This window comes from Helianthus annuus, chromosome 16 (assembly GCF_002127325.2).
Source record: "Helianthus annuus cultivar XRQ/B chromosome 16, HanXRQr2.0-SUNRISE, whole genome shotgun sequence".
Lineage (NCBI taxonomy): Eukaryota > Viridiplantae > Streptophyta > Magnoliopsida > Asterales > Asteraceae > Helianthus > Helianthus annuus.
In genome coordinates, this window is record NC_035448.2 from 100981355 (window position 1) to 100999806 (window position 18452).

Here is an 18452-nt window from a genome sequence, read left to right on the forward strand (position 1 = left end):
GTCCAATAATTCAAGTAGGAGGTAGAAGATTAGAATCTTCATTAAGCACATCGTGTTATCATAGATGTCATGTATGGGGTAGGAAGGACATGCTTCCATTTAGGAACCCCTTGAATGTTCACCACTTCACTTGGTGTAACAACAACCAAGGAGGGTCACGAACTAGGATTTGCACAATAACATAAACAACCTAACTATAGAGAAATCATCAAATCACATGAGGATTGTATGTAGGACAACCCAAGTTGTTCCCTAATCACTCATTCATCAAGACCTAAGCTTGACATGATTTGTGGGATGAAACCCTAGACAAAACACCAAGTTTATGAGGTTTAATCCTCTGATTTTAAATGTCTCAACCTTGTTTTTAAGCTTAACCAACCATGGGATAAGTTGTAAGCATTAGGACATAGGTATGAGATGTGTTGAACACAAGTTACATAGGTTTAAACAAGTTTTTGATGAACATAAAAACAAACAGAAAGTTTATGGACGATTTCGGGGCATTTCCAGGTCTGATTTCTCCAAGGAGAAGTCTAGGAATCGAACCCCATGATTATCCAAGTAAGTAGGAAAAAGAATCAAGTGATTTCGTTAAGAAATGAGTGAGTTATGCTCATTTTCGTGAAGGGGTGTCAATCTGCTCGAACCTTTGCTTTCAGCTACGGTTTGGAGGATGTTTTGAGAGTTTTTTAGTGTTGCAAAAGTGGTAGAGAGGCTGGTTATAAGTGGTATTTATAGGGGGAAGGATTAGGGTTTCAATGAGTTGGGCTTTGGAAGTGTTTAGAAGGGGTTACACCTTGAAACTAGCCCACAAAACCCAACTATATGGGGCTGAATTTTGCTGAATTGGGGCTGCCATATTTCTTTATTTTTTTATTTTTTTAAGACATTATAATGAGTAATTTTGTTAATTAAGTTGTGTAATAATATGCAAAAATGTTTCCCCTAACTTGTAACAAGGTGAAATATGAAATAAAACATGATTTAACTAGGTAAAAAGTGTAATGTACAAGTATGTAACATGTTTGTAAGTGACAAGTATATGTCACATATTAGATGATTAACCGTTGTATAAATAAGCATATTATTAGGGGTTTTTAGGTATCAACAATTTAATGACAAGCATGGACATGCATCGTGAATAAGTATCGTATAAGTATGAATTACAAATAAGGATTCGATGTACAATGAATTCGAACGTATGAACATGTATGAATATGTAGATGGTGAATTTAAAGAAATACGAATTTTATTTATGATCCAAGTCTCGGATTTACAATGATTACAAGGAAAGAACGATTATAAGAATACAAAGTTTCCAAAAATAGTTTTACAAACGATGGTTTCTAAATATTGAAAGTATGAAAACGCGGGGCGTTACAGAAACGTTGTAGACCTCCAAGGCTCGTCACAACCAAGTGAACAGCCGGGTCAGAAACACAACCAAAGCCTACAAAACGCCAAAATATAACTTCGTGCCCACATAAACACGAAAATATCGACAGCAAGGTAACTACACATTGTAATGCTCCCAAGGCTGATCACAGCTGAGCTCACACAATAACCTGCAACTCGATCACTTCGTATGTCACCTATAAGCGCACACGTTCAAACGACAGAATAAAACGTTGTAGTAACACAACACCACCTGTCAGCGCCATAATTCATTCGTGACACCTAATCAAAGTAATTAAACATGCACATATTATGACGATAACAAAATTTGCATAAAAAACAAAATATGCATCTAACAAAGAAGATCAAGTGCGTATACCCACAAAAGGTAAACAAAAATAAAAATTGTCTAAAAACAATCAACATTACAGACCCATCCAAGGTCATACACGGCACACAGGTCGGAACCCCTCGATCAAGTTTGACTAGTGCCAGCACCTCCTGCTGCATCACCATCTTCTCCCAAAGCTTTCTTCAACAAGGCAACCCCATCCGCTTTGCGAGCCAACTTCTGCGCCGCCCGGACGACAGCAAAGTCAAGAGTTGAAAACGCCTTGCGCTTAGCAGCATAAGCACCATCACAATCTTCCTTATACAATTCAAAGTGATAATCTTTTTCCTTGTTGATAGCTGCAGCCTTGCCTTCAGCGTACCCAAACTTACGACCGCTATTATAACCCGCTTGGCCCAATTAAAACATGTACGTGGCAAGTTCAGGCGAATTTAGAATACGGTCAGCAAGCTGCATAAAACAAGGCAATCAAATAAAAAATCGCAAAAACAAAAGAACACGAAAGAGCAAAAGAAATTACCAGGGGTACACCACGAGAAAGCAACCATCTGGTGTCAGCAGATGTTTCCTCAGCAAGGAGTTCTGCTGCCTGGCTTTCAGCAGTCTTTTCAGCAAGAAGGCGCTGTGCAGCCTCACACTCAGCCACTTTCTGCTGGACGAGAACCTCCAACTTATCGATCCGATCAACATACTCTTTCTCTTTTTTCTCGGATGCAACTCGCGCCTGCTGAGCCTCTTCAGCAAGTTCTGCTTTTTCACCAGATAACCGCACGATCGCATCACGCTAAGATTGCATCGCAACATTCGTGCGCGCGCACGCGGTTTCCCAATCCTTCTGTTTCTGATCATTCAACAGTTTTTGCTCTTCAAGCTTCTTTTCCGCATCAGCAACCCTCCACTGCAGGCCCTTCTTCTCCGCATTAAATTTTTCCTTCTCTTCAGCAAACAACTTCTTCGACTCCTCAAACTCAAGAGTCTCTTCCCCCATTGACCGCCACTCGCAAAGAATTTCCTGAGAAGTAGCAAAGAAATTAACTCCGGCACGAACGTGATCGTCCAACAGGGCAAAACGATTGCGGTTCTTCTGAAACATCCTCTCAGCAGGAGGAAGGGACATAGCAAAAAACTCGTGGCAATTGTTGACATCATTCATCCTGGAGCCCTGGGTAAGGTTCCAGCACGGGGCATGAGCCCCAAGAATCAGCAGGGTCATGTTCAAGATGCGGGTTGCGCACCACGCTAGAAGTAGCCCCACCTCCACCAGAAGGACGTTTGGTATAAATGGTTTGTTGTGGAGTAGTCTCACTAGACTCCATCTCCACTTCAACACCCTTACCTTTATCAGCCCCACCATCACCTCCACCATCACCCCCACCATCACCTCCAGCATCAGCACCTCCTTCAACCACTCCCTCAGTAAACCCTTCCCCACCCCTTGTGCTCACATCAACATCATCACGAGGAGGGGTCAAACCAACTGTCCTCGATGGGGAGAAGCAGGTGGCGTAATTTGAGAAATATCCACCATACGAGGTTTCTTGCCAAACTTGGCCGCTGTCATGAAACAGAAATTAAAAACAACTCGAAGAAAACGAAAAGACAACAGGCAATTAAAGGCCAATTACCAGTAGGAGGGGCAGATGCAGCATATAGCTCTTCCAAAAGATTGCCATGTCCTCCACTAAAAACCCCAAGATCAATCTCAGACTCCGAGGGTGCTGGGGGGGCCTCCTTATGGAGTTTCGCCTTTTTAGCAGCAAAATGAGCAGCAGACTGTTCATCAAGCCTGCGCTTGTGATCCTCGAGGGCCTTTTTCCTCATATGTTCAGTCAGAGTAGCACTGTCGTCAGGATCCGACTCTCGACTCCTCTCACCAGCCCCTAGGCCAGACAACGTGTCAGAAACTACCACATAATCTAGACAAGGAAGAGTAGAGAGTTGCTTACGAGAAGAACCAGCAGCTTTACCCTCAGTCTTTCCCTCTCTCCTCCCAGACTTATCAGTTCTCGCCTTCTTCCTTGACTCCAACCGAGCAGACGAGTCAACAGCCACCTCTACATCATCATCATCACCGACAACCTCATGCACGGGTTCAGCAGCATTGCCTTGCGCGGTACCTGCACGCGCGCAACGAGAGGTTAGATCTTCAAAGTTTTGGTCAGAACTTCCACTTGAAAGGACAATAACCCCCTCTCGACCCGGGTCGACAGAGTCATTCCAAACATCTTCACCTAGAACCTCGCTAGCATATCTATTCAAGCTCTCATCCGTTGGATGCAAAAAACGACCCCGAATCTGGTCTAACCACGTCGGGTTCCCTTCCGCTTGGATAGCTTCAACCATGGCACCCGCCGCCTTAGGGTCCAGGACATTCAACAAGCTGTAACCAACTGCAAAAAGGCAAGAAGATAAGAAAACACAATAAACACAATAGAGAATAATTCAGCGGTAACTTATAAAAGAAACATACATTTGCCCTGATAACTGTAGACGGGCTGACCCAATGGATTCTTGGGCACCCACAACAAACTCATCCCAGCACCAACCAGGGCCATCTCATCCAGTTGAGAAATAGCAGTCGCCTTCTGGGTTATCCTCTTGAACCAGTCCTGGGCACCATAATCCTCCATAACATCTACCTTTGGAATCCCTTGACCCACCTGCCGATAAGGCATATCTATCGGGATTACACCACGGCGGATGTAGAAAAATTTCTGCTTCCAGTCATGAAGACTCTTCAAAGGCATGGAGCACACCGGAGCAACACCCGATCGTGCTTGAAACGAATAGAAACCGCTAGCATACGTCACACTATAAAACACATTGAACATCTGAAACGTAGGCTCAATACGATAAGCCCTACAGACATACTCAAAGTGAGTAATGCGTGGAAGCCCAATAGCATTCAGTTGTGAAATATGAAGCCCATAGCCCCTCAACACAGAAGCGGTGAACTTTGTAATAGGTAATCTGAAACTACCTTCCCGGAAAAACGCAGCATATAACGTAATATGGCCCGGAGGAGCGTCCAAGGCAGTAGAACCAACAGGAGGATACTGGGCTCCCCACTCGGGACGGAAACCCATACCCCCAACCAGATTATTGAACTCCTCCTCCTTCCAACTAATGACCGCCTGGTCAGGACCGGGAGGAGCCCTCCCCTTATATTTTCTTTTCCGTTGGGTGGGATTCGTGTTAGACATGATGCAAATACAAAGAAGACGGAAAGAAGAACTTAAAGAAAGTTATCGAAACAACGAAAACTGAAGGGAGAAAGATAGAAGGGAAGAACACTTGAAATTTGAAAAAGTGAAGATGAAAGGGGAACCGCCTCCTATTTATACCCATCGCATTTAATGCGATGGGTAGTGGACCGTCAGTATGCAGAAAAAGGAGCCAATCACGGAATGACACGTCAGAAGAGAGAGAAGACGTCGGCTCTTTTTTCGGGAAACATGGGGAACAGACCGGCTGACGTGACAGAAAGTAACTGGAAAAGCAATTGTTCACCTCCGATAAGACAGGGACGTCAGATAGTCACACCAAACACTTCCCCATGCCCACCAAACTTCCATCAGAAGGAAACAACAAAGGAGCCAAAACACATGCGCCGTGCGTCCACTTAGCTCAACTTTTTACAAAGTGCCAAGACCCACGCGCCGTACGTCCATTTGGCTCAACTTTTTACAAAGTACCAAGACACATGCGCCGTGCGTCCACTTGGCTCAACTTTTTACAAAGTGCCAAGACCCACGCGCCATACGTCCATTTGGCTCAACTTTTTACAAAGTGCCAAGACCCACGCGCCGTACGTCCATTTGGCTCAACTTTTTACAAAGTACCAAGACACATGCCTCGTGCGTCCACTTGGCTCAACTTTTTACAAAGTGCCAAGACCCACGTGCCGTACGTACATTTGGCTTAACTTTTTACAAAGTATCAAGACCCATGCGCCGTGCGTCCACTTGGCTCAACTTTTTACAAAGTGCCAAGACCCATGCGCCATGCATCCACTTGGCTCATTTTTATAGAGGGCCAAAAAACTTACGCATGGCGCGTCCGTTTGATTCAAATCTTTCTTCCAAATTACCAAACTCCACGCGCCGCAAAAACCCACTACTCTCATAAGTCCAGAATCCCTCTTAGACGATCAACTCAACTAGAAGGCACACTGGACTGGGGGGACTTGAAGAGGTATGGTCCCAATTCCCTGCCTACATGGCAGGGACCACACCACTTTTGAGCATACAAGGCGTCCACATCAGCGAAGCAATCCAGAAGCTTCTAGAAACTTCTGGAAGACTTGCAGCTGGCACCAAAGATGCTCTATCCGACATAAAGGACAACACGTGTCACCACTCACAGAACGCCACATAGGCCTGCGACAAATCAGGGAGCAGGGCTGACAACGCCAGTACGAGGTATCCAGCGTGGGCAAATGTAAGAGCGCCACGTGTACCACTACACCTGCCGCGACAGAGCAGACCAAGAGGATATTCCCCTTGGTCGGACAGCTGGCACAGCTGCTCCTCCCTTCTTCACCCTCCGGCTATAAATAGGACCCTTCATCATTCAGGTTCAGGATCTTTTACTTTCCATACTCACTCTATACACACACTGTTTATTTTCCTCTCAGAACAGTACTTATTCTCACGCCGGAGCCTGGTTAAGAGGGAAAACCTCCTTCTCCCCTCTTAACGAGACTAACGGTGTTTACTGTTTTGCAGATCTCAAGCCATTGTTACGAGCAAGAAAAGAGGTTGAACCCCACAGACGAAATAACCCCATCGATAAACCCTGTGTTAATCGGTGTTTCATCAGAACCCTATTAATCGCAACCGAAAAAAAGTAGCAAGATGCTACAAGATTACAAAACTGGAAAAAATAAACAAAAAACATACAAGTAAACATACAAGTACGATAACAAAAACACTATGTAAGCCGACATACAAAAGGCTTCAGTCTATCTCACCAAATTTCCTCCGGTTATTCCAGTCTGTTATGAAATCGTCAATTGTAGTATACAATAGTTTTTTAATGAAGTTTGTAATCAGTTGAACAGTGATCTAGACAACGATATGCTCAATCTTCTTATAAATATCTACAGGATTATCATTAGAATTGTATTCAGTGACGGATTCTTTCAAACACCCTTTGGGCATCTCATCAAACACTTTGGGAGTTTGGGGTAGACTTCATTTATGTGAATTGATTAGAGCTTTATGTCATTTCAAAGCATCACACTCAAGATGTAAAACAACGTACCTTAACTTGAGATTACTTCAAGGACACATATGTAGATATTGTTGTTGGTAATCAATATTGATATGATACCATTCCTTAGGAGCAACTGGTAATTCTCGAATAAGAAGAATTAGAGTAGAAGGTATTCATCAAATCATTCGTAACTGTATTCATCAAGACCCTCGCATAAGTAGCTCAATTACACAGTTAAGCTAACGTCTTTTGTTAAGGAAGTCCAAACTAACTAGCATTCTAGTCCCTATAGTTTGAGTGTTTACTAGACCAGTCCTTTAGGTTTTAGCTACTGATTAACACTGTAACATACCTGTAGCGATTCAGATAATGTATACAATACAAGCAACGCCTATCGATTTGTATCCACAACGAGATAAGGCTAAAATAAAACTAATATATATACTTGTTCAGATATACACCCACGTAACTGCTAATCCACCTATTGTGTTCATAATGTATCAAAAGGAAGTAGTATAACTAAACCGAAAAAATAAGTCTCAATGCACATAATGGTATCCTAAATATAGTATTGATGATATATATATATAAACACAATCCTTCCATCTTCATCTTGTTCTTGATTGTTGTTTCCCATATTGGTATAAACATGACCAGGTGAATTTTGTTGCATTTGTGTGTGGCATGTTCCTAGATTACATGCACAGATGTTCGGTATATTCTTGTGAGAGAAATCATTTGTGGAGATCACTAGGGAGGTTTACATTAAACGATCATCATCACGGTCACCTGCATTGTTTCTATTTGTGATTTAAGATTGGCGGGTATCTCTAGTATAAATCGGCATGAATAGAATATTGACCCGATGCAAATTATTAGTGAGTCAATTATGATTATAAGAATAACATTTGACCCTTAGACGAATGAGGCTGCATTGATATATATTACCTTTTGCGTTTGGTCTTTAAAGCCGTAGAAGAGGAAGGATTGCTGTGCCAGTTGCGCTTCCTCTGATTGATAAACCAATTGTTTATCTGCTTCAACTGTAGCCCTGTTTCCTCAACCAATCGCGCCTTGTCTTCTTCCTGCACATTCAAAAACTTAAGAGGTGGCAAGATGGGCCGCCGGGTAACTGGTCACTTTTACTACGGGCCAAATCAGGTTGTCCCACCAACAACATTTTTGTCCATTTATTAATTTCTTCTGTCCGCAGCTAATGCATTGATTAAGATTTTAATTAAAGAATACTTTGGAATAATAGTTTCAATATATGAGGAAAACGATTTAGGCAGCTAGACACATTAAAAATACAGAGCGATTTTAAAGCATTTGACCCATTTCCTGTTCAGCTAATTCCTTTTGTTTGACCCATTTGACATAATAAACATAAAGTTCACTGACATGTACAGACTCTTTCATGTCAAAACATGTGTTCATAATTTTAAACGAAATTCAAAAGAGTTGTAGGGAGCAAAAGTTACAGTAGGATATGGCCATTTGGCATGTGATTGCCACCAAGCTTTTAGAACAGAGGTGGTATCACCAGGCAGTTTCCCCGCTCTCCTCTTGCGTAAGATCTCCTCTCTTATGTCCACAATCTTCTCTTTGTAACCCTAATCACAAAACGATGCAAGCAAATGACAATACAACTTTTAAATATAATGATAAGTGGAATTGGAAAGATACCAAAAGGATTATAACTTAAAAGTGTCACCTGTTTGAGATCATGCTTTAGTTCTTGCCTTACGCGCTCCATCAACGATCTCTCGCTCTCGGTTGGAACAAGCGGGCCGAATCCCATGCTGTCTTGTCCATCCAAACTTCCATCAAACAAATTGACATCACTGTCTACTTGATCTTCATCGTCATCAGACATTGTTGCCCCAGTCCCTTCTCCAGGTGATACTCCTGTTCACAGTTAACTTTTAAGTTTCATCTGATTACATGAGCTTTGGTCAAAGGTTGACTAACGTTGTTTTGGATACATCACCTGTTAAGCTTTGTAAGGACTGCTCGATCTCCCAGCAGGCCATTACTGCTTCCATTGCATGAACTCGGACATGTTGTTGTAATTGTTCTTTAAAAGAACAAAGCAACAGAACATAATGTGTCTGCATTGTAGTAAGGAGTATATAGTATCATTTTTACAAGAACTTAATATAGTTTGCATCGATCATTGGACCATTAAAATGAGACAAAATTGTTTATCAGAGGACACGGTCCAGGATAGGTCATGATAAACGTAGGATTAAGGTTAAGGATTTTTAGGGGAGGGTACTAATTTGTCTTAGCTATGGATTAGAGACTTAGATGTCCAAACGCTCTAGGTGGACTTCGCATATGTTTTATGACTTCATGTCTATTTGTTGTGTGCATCATGTTGTGGTCGTATCTGTTTGTACTATGTTACTATTTCACCACTACCTTTGTTATTGGTAGCTTTCTTTTTCTATATATCTAGTTTTGTTTCTTTGTTTGCATTTTGTTTAACACCGAGGGTCTCTTTAGAAGCAGCCTCTTTATCCCCAGGGATGGAGATAAGGTTTGCCTACATCCCACGCTCCCCAGACCTTACGAATAACTATGCATATTGACATAGAAAGAAGAGAAAACGCGTGAAGTAGATCAAAGCTATCGTCCAAAAACATACCCCTGAGTCTTTTCCTAAACGATAGAACTTATTCTAAATTAACTATTACTCATTCACACATCAAGTCATTTAGATACTCGCATAGACACTAATGTTAAGTTTGTTACAAAACAAAAACAGGAGGTGGGGAGCTACTAAAAGATCATAGTGAGGTGAATTACTGGATTCGTCACCAATGAACTTCATGCCTTAATTCCTTAAACTAAAAGGCACACATGTGATCCCAAGTTTATTATCTATTATACTTATTATTATATGATTCATCATTCATTTTAAGTTTGTTTGTTAGTTACTATTCTTATCTTTACTTTGAATATTAAGATATTTACTAAGATTTTATCATTATCATATCCTTTTCATTTAAATCTCTCTATATAAAGAGATCCAGTTTCTAGTTACTCAACACACAATAATATTATTCACCAACAGGAATTCCTGCTTCTATACTAGATCTTCCTACAATGCAAGATCCTGTAGTAGACCGCATCTGCGTGCATAATGATCTCCATATCCTCGCACTCCTTTCATGTATCTAACGCTGCGTATTGCCGTATAACAATAATCGTAAAACATGTATCAAATTTAATATTTTACATGATATTGTTGTAACACTTCGGTCATGTGTTATTTCACTTCATAACAATATAATAGTTAGGGTTTATTGTACAATCAAAACGATATAATTCAGTTAGCTTTATTATTCTAATTATGTTCCTACTAAATAGCTGATCAACAATCGAGTATACAACAATACTGTATCATGTTTCTACAATCTACACAGCTAATCAACCACAGCAACGTACAGATTAAGACGCACAAAGTAAAACTCACAAAAGCACTAAAACAACAACGTACCATAAACTGATCGAGCTCCTTATCATCAGGATCAAAGTTACCGAGACCTGAATACTTGGCAACGATCTGCTGCGACTGCGCGAGCTGAGCATCGATTCTCGGCAGCTGATCGACCGGCGTTGCGATGCGCAAACAAGCAACGTGAGCTGCTAACAGCTGCTCGTACAGCGGATGCGACAGTACCTCGCCTTTTTGACTCGCGAATTGCCAATTCATAACCGCTCCGCCACCGTCGCCGGCGGCAGGTACGTCAGCGTGGCCGGTGTTGTTATCCACCTGTGAGTGTGAGGGTTTCATTATTGTTGTAACCGACGGAATTGGGGTAGGATGATGATGATGATGCACAAAATGTAAAATGAATTATAGATTGATTATTTACAAAAGGATGAAAGGAACTTTTTCTGTCCTTTCATTGGAAGGAAATAATATTATTTTATTTAAGTCAAACGTTCCTAAGCTAATATTTTGAGGCCCTATTTTTATTTTTATTCATGTAATTTGTAATTTCTTTAACTAGGAGAGTATTATCTCTTGTGAGGAGATAAATATTTTAATATGTTTTTTTTTAAATTAAACTAAAATTCACATAAAAATATATGTATAAATATACATTCGTTTGAGAATAAAAACTTGACTTTAGTGAAGTATAACGTTATTTTAGATGAAAACATTTTTACACAATACGTAAAAAAACATGCAATTTCCACACCTTTTTAAGGGTGAAATGTAAATTGTTATAGAATAACATAAATATTATTACTATGTGTAAAAAAGATACTATACAATTTGGTTCCAGATCGCCATCAACAATAAATTGATTACATAGAGAAGATATTTTTAACTTATACATATACATATGCAGGAGGAGGGAGAGAGAGAGGAGGAGTCATTTTATTAAGTGAAAAATTGTGTGTGGAGCATATACGTATCCAGAACGTGACGCGTAAATTTAAGGGTGAAAGTATGTGTGTCCAAAATCACAAGTGGTTTTTATACACAATTGCAGTGGTTTGAATTAAATTATTCGATTTGTTCATGCGTAACGCATGTGCAAATTAGACAAATCTTTCCGATGATAGACACAACGTTGTAGTGCTTTGAACACGCTAATCACTAGCTTCACTCATATGTTAGACATGTGCAACTTAAACAAATTGTTGCGATGTAATACACACCGTTATAGACTTATAGTTGGATTAAATGCACAATTTTATCAAAATACATTAATAAACTTAAAAAAAAAAAAAAAAAAAAAAAATAAAAAAAAAAAACACATAGCAATACTAAGATGAAAATTAACACATAATAAAAAGCTGGATTTCATGACCAACGTTTTCAAACTATTTTTATTGTAAAATTATTAGTATTTAAAAAAATTTGTTGAAACCAAGAAAATCAACAAATGAAGACTATTTTTCTTTTTTCATTGTAGCCATTTCAACCTCTTATTAGATATTTTCGTCACCCTAACATTTATTAACCATTGAAAAAATATGATGCTTATATTATCAAAAATTTCAAAGAAAGTATACTAACCCTCTAAGACTGGGTAAGGTTGGTATTACAGGTAGCATGGAAGAAAAAAAAAGCATGGAAGAAATAGACAAATAGTCTTTGCACGTTTTCACGGGCCGACACTATTTTAAGTATTAAATATCACAAAATAATAATAAAATATAATATACGAAGACTTTTATACAAGTTATTTTTGTTGAATAAAATACATGATATTGTACAAGTGAAATATCAAACCTGACCGGCGCCGGAGACCTTTCTGTTCAAATCAGGTGAAGATATCAGTTGGAATAGGGAGTTGTTGTCGGAGAAATGCGGTTGCGGTTGGTTAGGATGAAATGCCATTGCTATAGCCGGACGGTTACGCTGTAGCATTTGCTTTCCTACCAATCAAAAGAGATTGAATGGGAATAAAACAATGTGAAAGAAACTATATATATACATGCATATAAACATATATTCTTCTCTCAATTTATTAGAAATAAATGAGTATCACTAACGGAGAGTTTCATCGGTAAAAATCATTCCCGACAAGTAGTGAAAGTTTTTAGGTAACATGGGCCCAAGTAATATATTTACCGACGAATACAACACTAAAACCGGTTTAACTAGGAACACATGACAGAGATATGTGACTAACCTAGATACGCATGATATCGTGTAACTAAACATGGGATCAATCGTGTAAGCCGGTCATAACAAGCTTGCCGGTTGTAAATGAATTGGAATAAATTTTTAAATGTGGGTTAACTAATCAATGGGTCGCAGTGGCGAAGTTTGAGATTTCCAACCGGTGGGTCGAAAACGTATTGAAGAAACACCAAACTAATCTAGTGATTAGTCTGTGGTATGTGCCTCAACAAATAAGGTTAATCTTCTTAATCTTTTCCAACCTGTGGTGATGATCTTCCTGCAAAACACTAAACACCCCGTTAAGCTCGTTAAGAGGAGAGGAATAAAGGGGTTCTCCTCTTAACCACTCTCCGGCGTGAGAATAAGTATGCGTTTTGAGGAAATAAGTGTGTGATTAATAGTGAGAGAACAAGGAACAGAATGGTTCAACCTGTAGATGAAAGCTCCTATTTATATCCGGAGTAGTGTGGAAGGAGATGGGCTGATGGGCCTTGGGCCTGGAGTCGACAACAAGGAATATCCATCTTGTCCCCTCTGCAACAACTGTTAGTGCTTCTGGGTAATGATGGAGTTGGCGCACGTTGAATGGATCCACATGTCCTGACCGTTGTCCTTATTGTCTCTCTGTCATCAGCGGCTGAGTGGAGATCGTAGAGCAGATGTCGGCACGCTGATTGGTGCCACGTATGTGTCCTTGTGTACCTTCTTGTCTCATGTACGATTGTTAATCATGGAGCACGATCAAATACAGCTTGTTGGACGCTCATTGGTCCACAGCTCTGTCACTCGTACCTTTGGTACTTTTCCTAAGATGACCTGCACTTCTGTCTTCTGCGCGTCCCCTGAGGAAAACCCATGTAGCCGGCGCAGGGTCCAGGAAGTGAGGGCTTTTATCCAGGAAGCTAAGTGTGAAATCTGGTCGTGTCTTTGCTTAGACCTTGCGCGCGACCTAGGTTTCACCTGATTGATAGGCGCGAGGTTGAGAAAATTGCCAAATTAGCATAATAGGAGTATGGTCCCGCGCGTGACCTGCTTTGTCGGCGCAAGTTTTTGAGACCATACCCCCTTCAATCCCCCCCCCCCCAGTCCAGTGTTGCTTCCATGCGTGAGGCAAGTGGTTGGAGCTCTGGACTAGAAAAAAGAAGTTAAGCTTGGTCTTGCTTGGGTCTCTTTTAAGCATCTTCTAAGCCCTGAGAGCTGGCGCGCGTGCAATGTGTTACAATTACTACGGCGCAGCTGTCAGGTTTGTTGTTGAAGAGTTATGCTACCCTGCGCTGAAAAATATTATGGTGATTCTCTTTTATGACATAGAGGGTGGCGCGCGTGTGTAAGAAAGCCGGAGCACACGGCGCGACTCTCTTAGCTTGTTGCTGAAGTAACTTGAACTTGCACGGGAAATTTCTTGAAATTTGAAATTTGACAAGTTGGTGCAATTCGTCGCTGATGGTGACGGTTGAGTTGACTACTGACATAGTGACGATCATGTTGTCACTGTGTCAGCCGTGCCTTTTCGTCTTGTGTCAGGCGAGTGAGGTTCACGCGCGCGTGGTAACCGTCACTCCGTATGTCCTGCTTTACGTGTCAACTTCTAATTGGACATGCGCGCGGCGTGTCTAGCACGGTTACTTATCGCATTAAATGCGATGGGTATAAATAGTCGGAGATGAAGAGATAAACATCACTGTTTCTTTGAATTCTCTCCTTCTTTCTCTGATTATCTCTTGAAGATCTTCAAATCTTCAAGGTATTCTTCAAATCTTCAAAGTTCTCTCCAGAATTTCTTTGGATCTTCATCAAGTTCTTAAGGTCTTCAATTATTTCAACTCCTATATCACGATGTCAGCGGAGGATGTTACAGTGGTTGAAGAAATCGGTGGTCCATTGCCGGTGTTGAAATGGGACCAAGGATTGTTTGAGCAAGTTATCTGGGGTCAGCAGTTTCCGGCCGAATGGATGAAACTGACGCCAAGACGGAGTACATACCAAGGACGGATGAGGAAATGGTTTATCCATTATCCAAAAGCTCTGATTATTGATACAAGAGGTTGGACGTGCGTGATAGTGATAGTGACCGCTCGTCCGCCCGATTCCTCTAGTTGTGTATTTACATGTTTTAATTTTTATTTGTGTAATTGTGTGTTTTAATGTTTAATTATTTTTGTATTATTTTTAATTTTAGGAATGTATTAATTTATTGTGTGCTTAAATGTTTAATTATAATTTAAGTTTTAATTTTTATCATCTACTAATTTTAATTTTAATTGTGTGTTTAAAAACTTAATTTATTTTTAAATAAAAACAAAAAAGAAAATAAGGTTTTAGGGTAGTGGTGCCACCAAATTGAGTGTTTTAGGGTAGTGGATGAGGAAAGTGATGTGATACTAAATTGAAGGGTGTGAATATCTTAGGCTGAACGGGGCGTAAGCGGTAAAGCAAATCGGGGACTGTTTTCGCCGAGCGGTAATGCACCGCCATTCATGCGGTACCCATTTCGGTGAGGCGGTTTGGGTGGTCAGTCACCGAACAAGAGAGAGAGAGATGGTGGGCCCCATGGCTGTAACAACCAATCAATATTTTTTTTTTTTTAATAAAAAAACAACTCCCCTAAGAGGGGTGCACCCCGTACGTTTTTGGACAAGAGGGGAGTTATAGAGGGGAAATGACATGGCAATATATGATTGGGTTAAAAAAAAATTTCACTCACCTAATTAGAGGTGCACCCCTTCACCCTTAGGATGGTGATGTCAACCGTTGTAGAATCGTATATTATTAGCAATGGTGTCCATAAATAATGTGTTATGCACATAGACCAATAGTGTGCACGCCCTAAATAAACACACGGAGATTGGTTTCCATAGATCAATAGTGTGCACGCACTAAATAAACATGCGGGGATTGGTTTCCACTTTGTAGGAAAAGGGGAGTTTCAAGTTCAGCCCATCTCAATGACCAACTTGATGATGGAACATCAAGCCAAAAATTGTATTGTTATGGTCAAAGTCAGACATTCATGTTGTACCAAAATGTGATTTATGAGTCGAACATACCGTACGAGTTAAGTGAAACTTGTCTTCGTTTTCCACTATAAATGAGATAATTCGGACCAAAAGTAATTCCACGAAAATGTTCCAAAGTACACATACCAAATACTTTTATATATTCTTTCTTGCATCTTCTTTAGAAAAGATTCATTGAAATCTTACAAAAATATTGGCATCTCACGCTTATTAAAGCTTGATTTAAACTTACGATGGAACATAACCTAAGCGGTCACTTAGTTGTCATTGGCATCAAGGATGTTAGGTTAAATGGATGAATTGATGGATATAAGTAAGCTTACTAAACAATGTGTTCTAGCTTCGGGCCCGTTCTAAAAGGTTTTTGACCAGTGGGACCCTTTCGGAGCGTCTTAACGTTTAAGGTAGAGGTGGAGATTAGAGAAATCGAGTGTTTTTCAAACCTCCTTTTGAGTTGTAAACCGAATCGATTTGGTCAACTTTGGTGAAAATTGGTTTGAGGAGAAACCAATTTGGGTCATAAATCAGTTTGGATGAAAAAATATTCAAACCCTGTTCAAATCGGTTTGGGTCGGGTTGAAATCATTTTGGGTCATAAACCAGTATCCAAAACAGGTATTTAAGAAAATATATTTTTTGGTTCACAATGAAACTCGTTTGGCTCAAGCCGGTTCGGATTGAAACCGGTTTGGGTGACCAGAGGGGGAACTGGTATACAAACTGGCGGTTTGGGTCGGGTTAAAACCGAGTTGGCTCAAATCGGTTTGGTAGTGCACATTGGGTCGGGTTAATTTTCAAACCGGTTTTTTTGTGTCCATCTCTTGTTTAAGGTGACTGCATACTAGGAAGTGCATACTCTTCTCAACACCATATTGAGTGGGAGTTGGAGCCTAGATGAATTTAAGACATGATGAAACTAGTGAATCTCAAATGTGTGGGGGATAAAAGCTTGCTCCTTAATGGACAATTTCGTCGCAATACGCCCTTTTCAATGTTTTGCTTAGTTATGACATATGGTATTTTTATAATGTATTCTTGGACACATATTAAGTAGTTGATTCCTCATATAGTTATTTGAGTTAATATTAGTAATCTCTCAATTTATTTGAAGAGTAATCGATTAATTAAACAAGGATAAAATTAATATGCCAAAATAAAAATAAAATCTCAAAACCCAGAAGAGTAATCGATTAATTAAACAAGGATAAAATTAATATGGCAAAAAAAAAAATTAAAAAAAAAAACTCAAAACCCATTTGAGTAAATTATTTATGATAACTTGTGAAAATTATAATTATTTATTTATTTGATTCTGAGATGTATTCTAGTGTATTTTTTTTCCTTGTTCTTTGGCCACAAAAATAGGCTTTTGTTCCTAGGACCACACTTGCACTTATGATAGTTCACATCCTTGGACCACAATACCACTTGATAACTTTCTACATTTCCCATCAAAAGAAAACAAATTATTGGGATCCACCAAACAAAGAGTGAACAAGGCTCATTAGTCATGACTAACCAAGAATCCCAATTAGTGAGTGAATCATGCAAAAGACCCCACATAAGGGGTGGGTTGGGGGATGAGGTAGAGGTATGAACCATTGTATTTGATGAGGTGGTGTTGTCTTTTATTAATGAGAGATCATGTCATTGCTCGGTTACTTGAATGACTTTGATGTGCAATCATACAAGACAAACATGATTGTAATACATTTTTCTTGATTCCATGCTTCTTATACTTGTACAATCATATGTGCATACAATACATGTATAGTTGTGTGATCACTTTGGACAGAAGTGGGTCTTGTCTAGTGAAATGTGACAAAACATCTGCCTAAATTTGGGGAATGAAAAAAGATGAGGGGATATACACTGTATTCTTTGCCATTCTTATTTAGATCAGTCAAAATGGGATTGCTTATGGACATGAACACAAAAAAAAGGAATTAGGAGATCAACAATTGAACTTATGAGAGCTGGTATGTTTCGGTTTGGGCTAGTTATATGTGGTCGTTTAGCTGTTTGAAACGTAAGACCCTGTTCGGCCTAAGAGATTTATAATGAATTTTAGTAATAGATCGTGTCTTGCCTAACAGACTCTTAAGACTAGACAACGTTCGGTCTAATACGTGCACATAAAACTTGTCTAGAAACGCACTAGACTAAAAACAGGCTTTAAAGAAAATAAAGACCAAGGACAGGACCATAGAAGGTTGGTTGAGTCAAGTTTAAGTCCAGTTCTAGTTTGAGTCACGACCTAACCCCGTAACTTTGTTGAGAGAGGAATTGACAAGTTTGAGATAAGACTGTAACCAAGACTAAGAGTCCAAGATTCATATTTATTTTTAATATATGTATGAGTAACATAAAAGAAACTGAAATGCACACAAAACAAAAAGATATAAATTATGTTTTAGCTCGTCATTAAACCCAAAAAAAAAGCAAACAGGTCTCGAAGACGCTTATATGACAGTCAACAACATTGTCAAAAACAAATGGAAGATGAAATTGTCTTATTTTTACATCGAAGACGCTTATATGACAGTCAACAACGATTATGTTTAAATCGAATCCCAACCCTTGTGGCGCTTAGGAAAAGAAATGTGAAAGCTCAAGATTAAACTCTTTTCAAGTTAAAGAAATGTGAAAGCTCAAGATTAAACTCTTTTCAATATGTGTAATCTCTTAAGACCCAACATTTTGAACCTTGTAAATTTAACCTATCAGGCATAACTAAACAATTAAAATAATAATCTTACATAAAATCCAAATAAGAATAATCTTACATAAAATCCAAATTGAAGAATTTTGATGT

General features: G+C 39.6%; 2 protein-coding genes across 7 annotated transcripts; both read right to left on the bottom strand.

Moving 5' to 3' along the window:
* Nucleotides 1–1223: 1223 nt before the first annotated feature.
* Nucleotides 1224–12380, bottom strand: LOC110918484 (homeobox protein knotted-1-like 3). Of its 4 annotated transcripts, none has more exons than XM_022162788.2 (7): nucleotides 12225–12366; nucleotides 10473–10748; nucleotides 8958–9078; nucleotides 8682–8875; nucleotides 8449–8580; nucleotides 7916–8052; nucleotides 1224–1680 (listed from the first exon to the last, which is right to left on the bottom strand). In XM_022162788.2, exons 1-7 carry the CDS (start codon nucleotides 12360–12362, stop codon nucleotides 1668–1670), a joined length of 1011 nt encoding a protein of 336 aa, XP_022018480.1. In that variant the 5' UTR covers nucleotides 12363–12366; the 3' UTR covers nucleotides 1224–1667. The 4 variants fall into 4 exon arrangements, with proteins under 4 accessions (XP_022018480.1, XP_022018479.1, XP_022018481.1 ...); XM_022162787.2 differs by lacking the exon at nucleotides 1224–1680 and adding an exon at nucleotides 7384–7767 and having other exon boundaries at nucleotides 12225–12380; XM_022162789.2 differs by lacking the exon at nucleotides 1224–1680 and adding an exon at nucleotides 7384–7756 and having other exon boundaries at nucleotides 12225–12370.
* On the bottom strand, nucleotides 2467–6134 carry LOC110918485. 3 transcript variants are annotated; one of them, XM_035985823.1, is made up of 4 exons: nucleotides 4221–6134; nucleotides 3982–4140; nucleotides 3376–3867; nucleotides 2467–3304 (listed from the first exon to the last, which is right to left on the bottom strand). In XM_035985823.1, exons 1-4 carry the CDS (start codon nucleotides 4951–4953, stop codon nucleotides 3219–3221), a joined length of 1470 nt encoding a protein of 489 aa, XP_035841716.1. In that variant the 5' UTR covers nucleotides 4954–6134; the 3' UTR covers nucleotides 2467–3218. The 3 variants fall into 3 exon arrangements, with proteins under 3 accessions (XP_035841716.1, XP_035841715.1, XP_035841714.1); XM_035985822.1 differs by having other exon boundaries at nucleotides 3376–3630; nucleotides 3697–4140; XM_035985821.1 differs by having other exon boundaries at nucleotides 3376–4140.
* Nucleotides 12381–18452: the final 6072 nt, after the last annotated feature.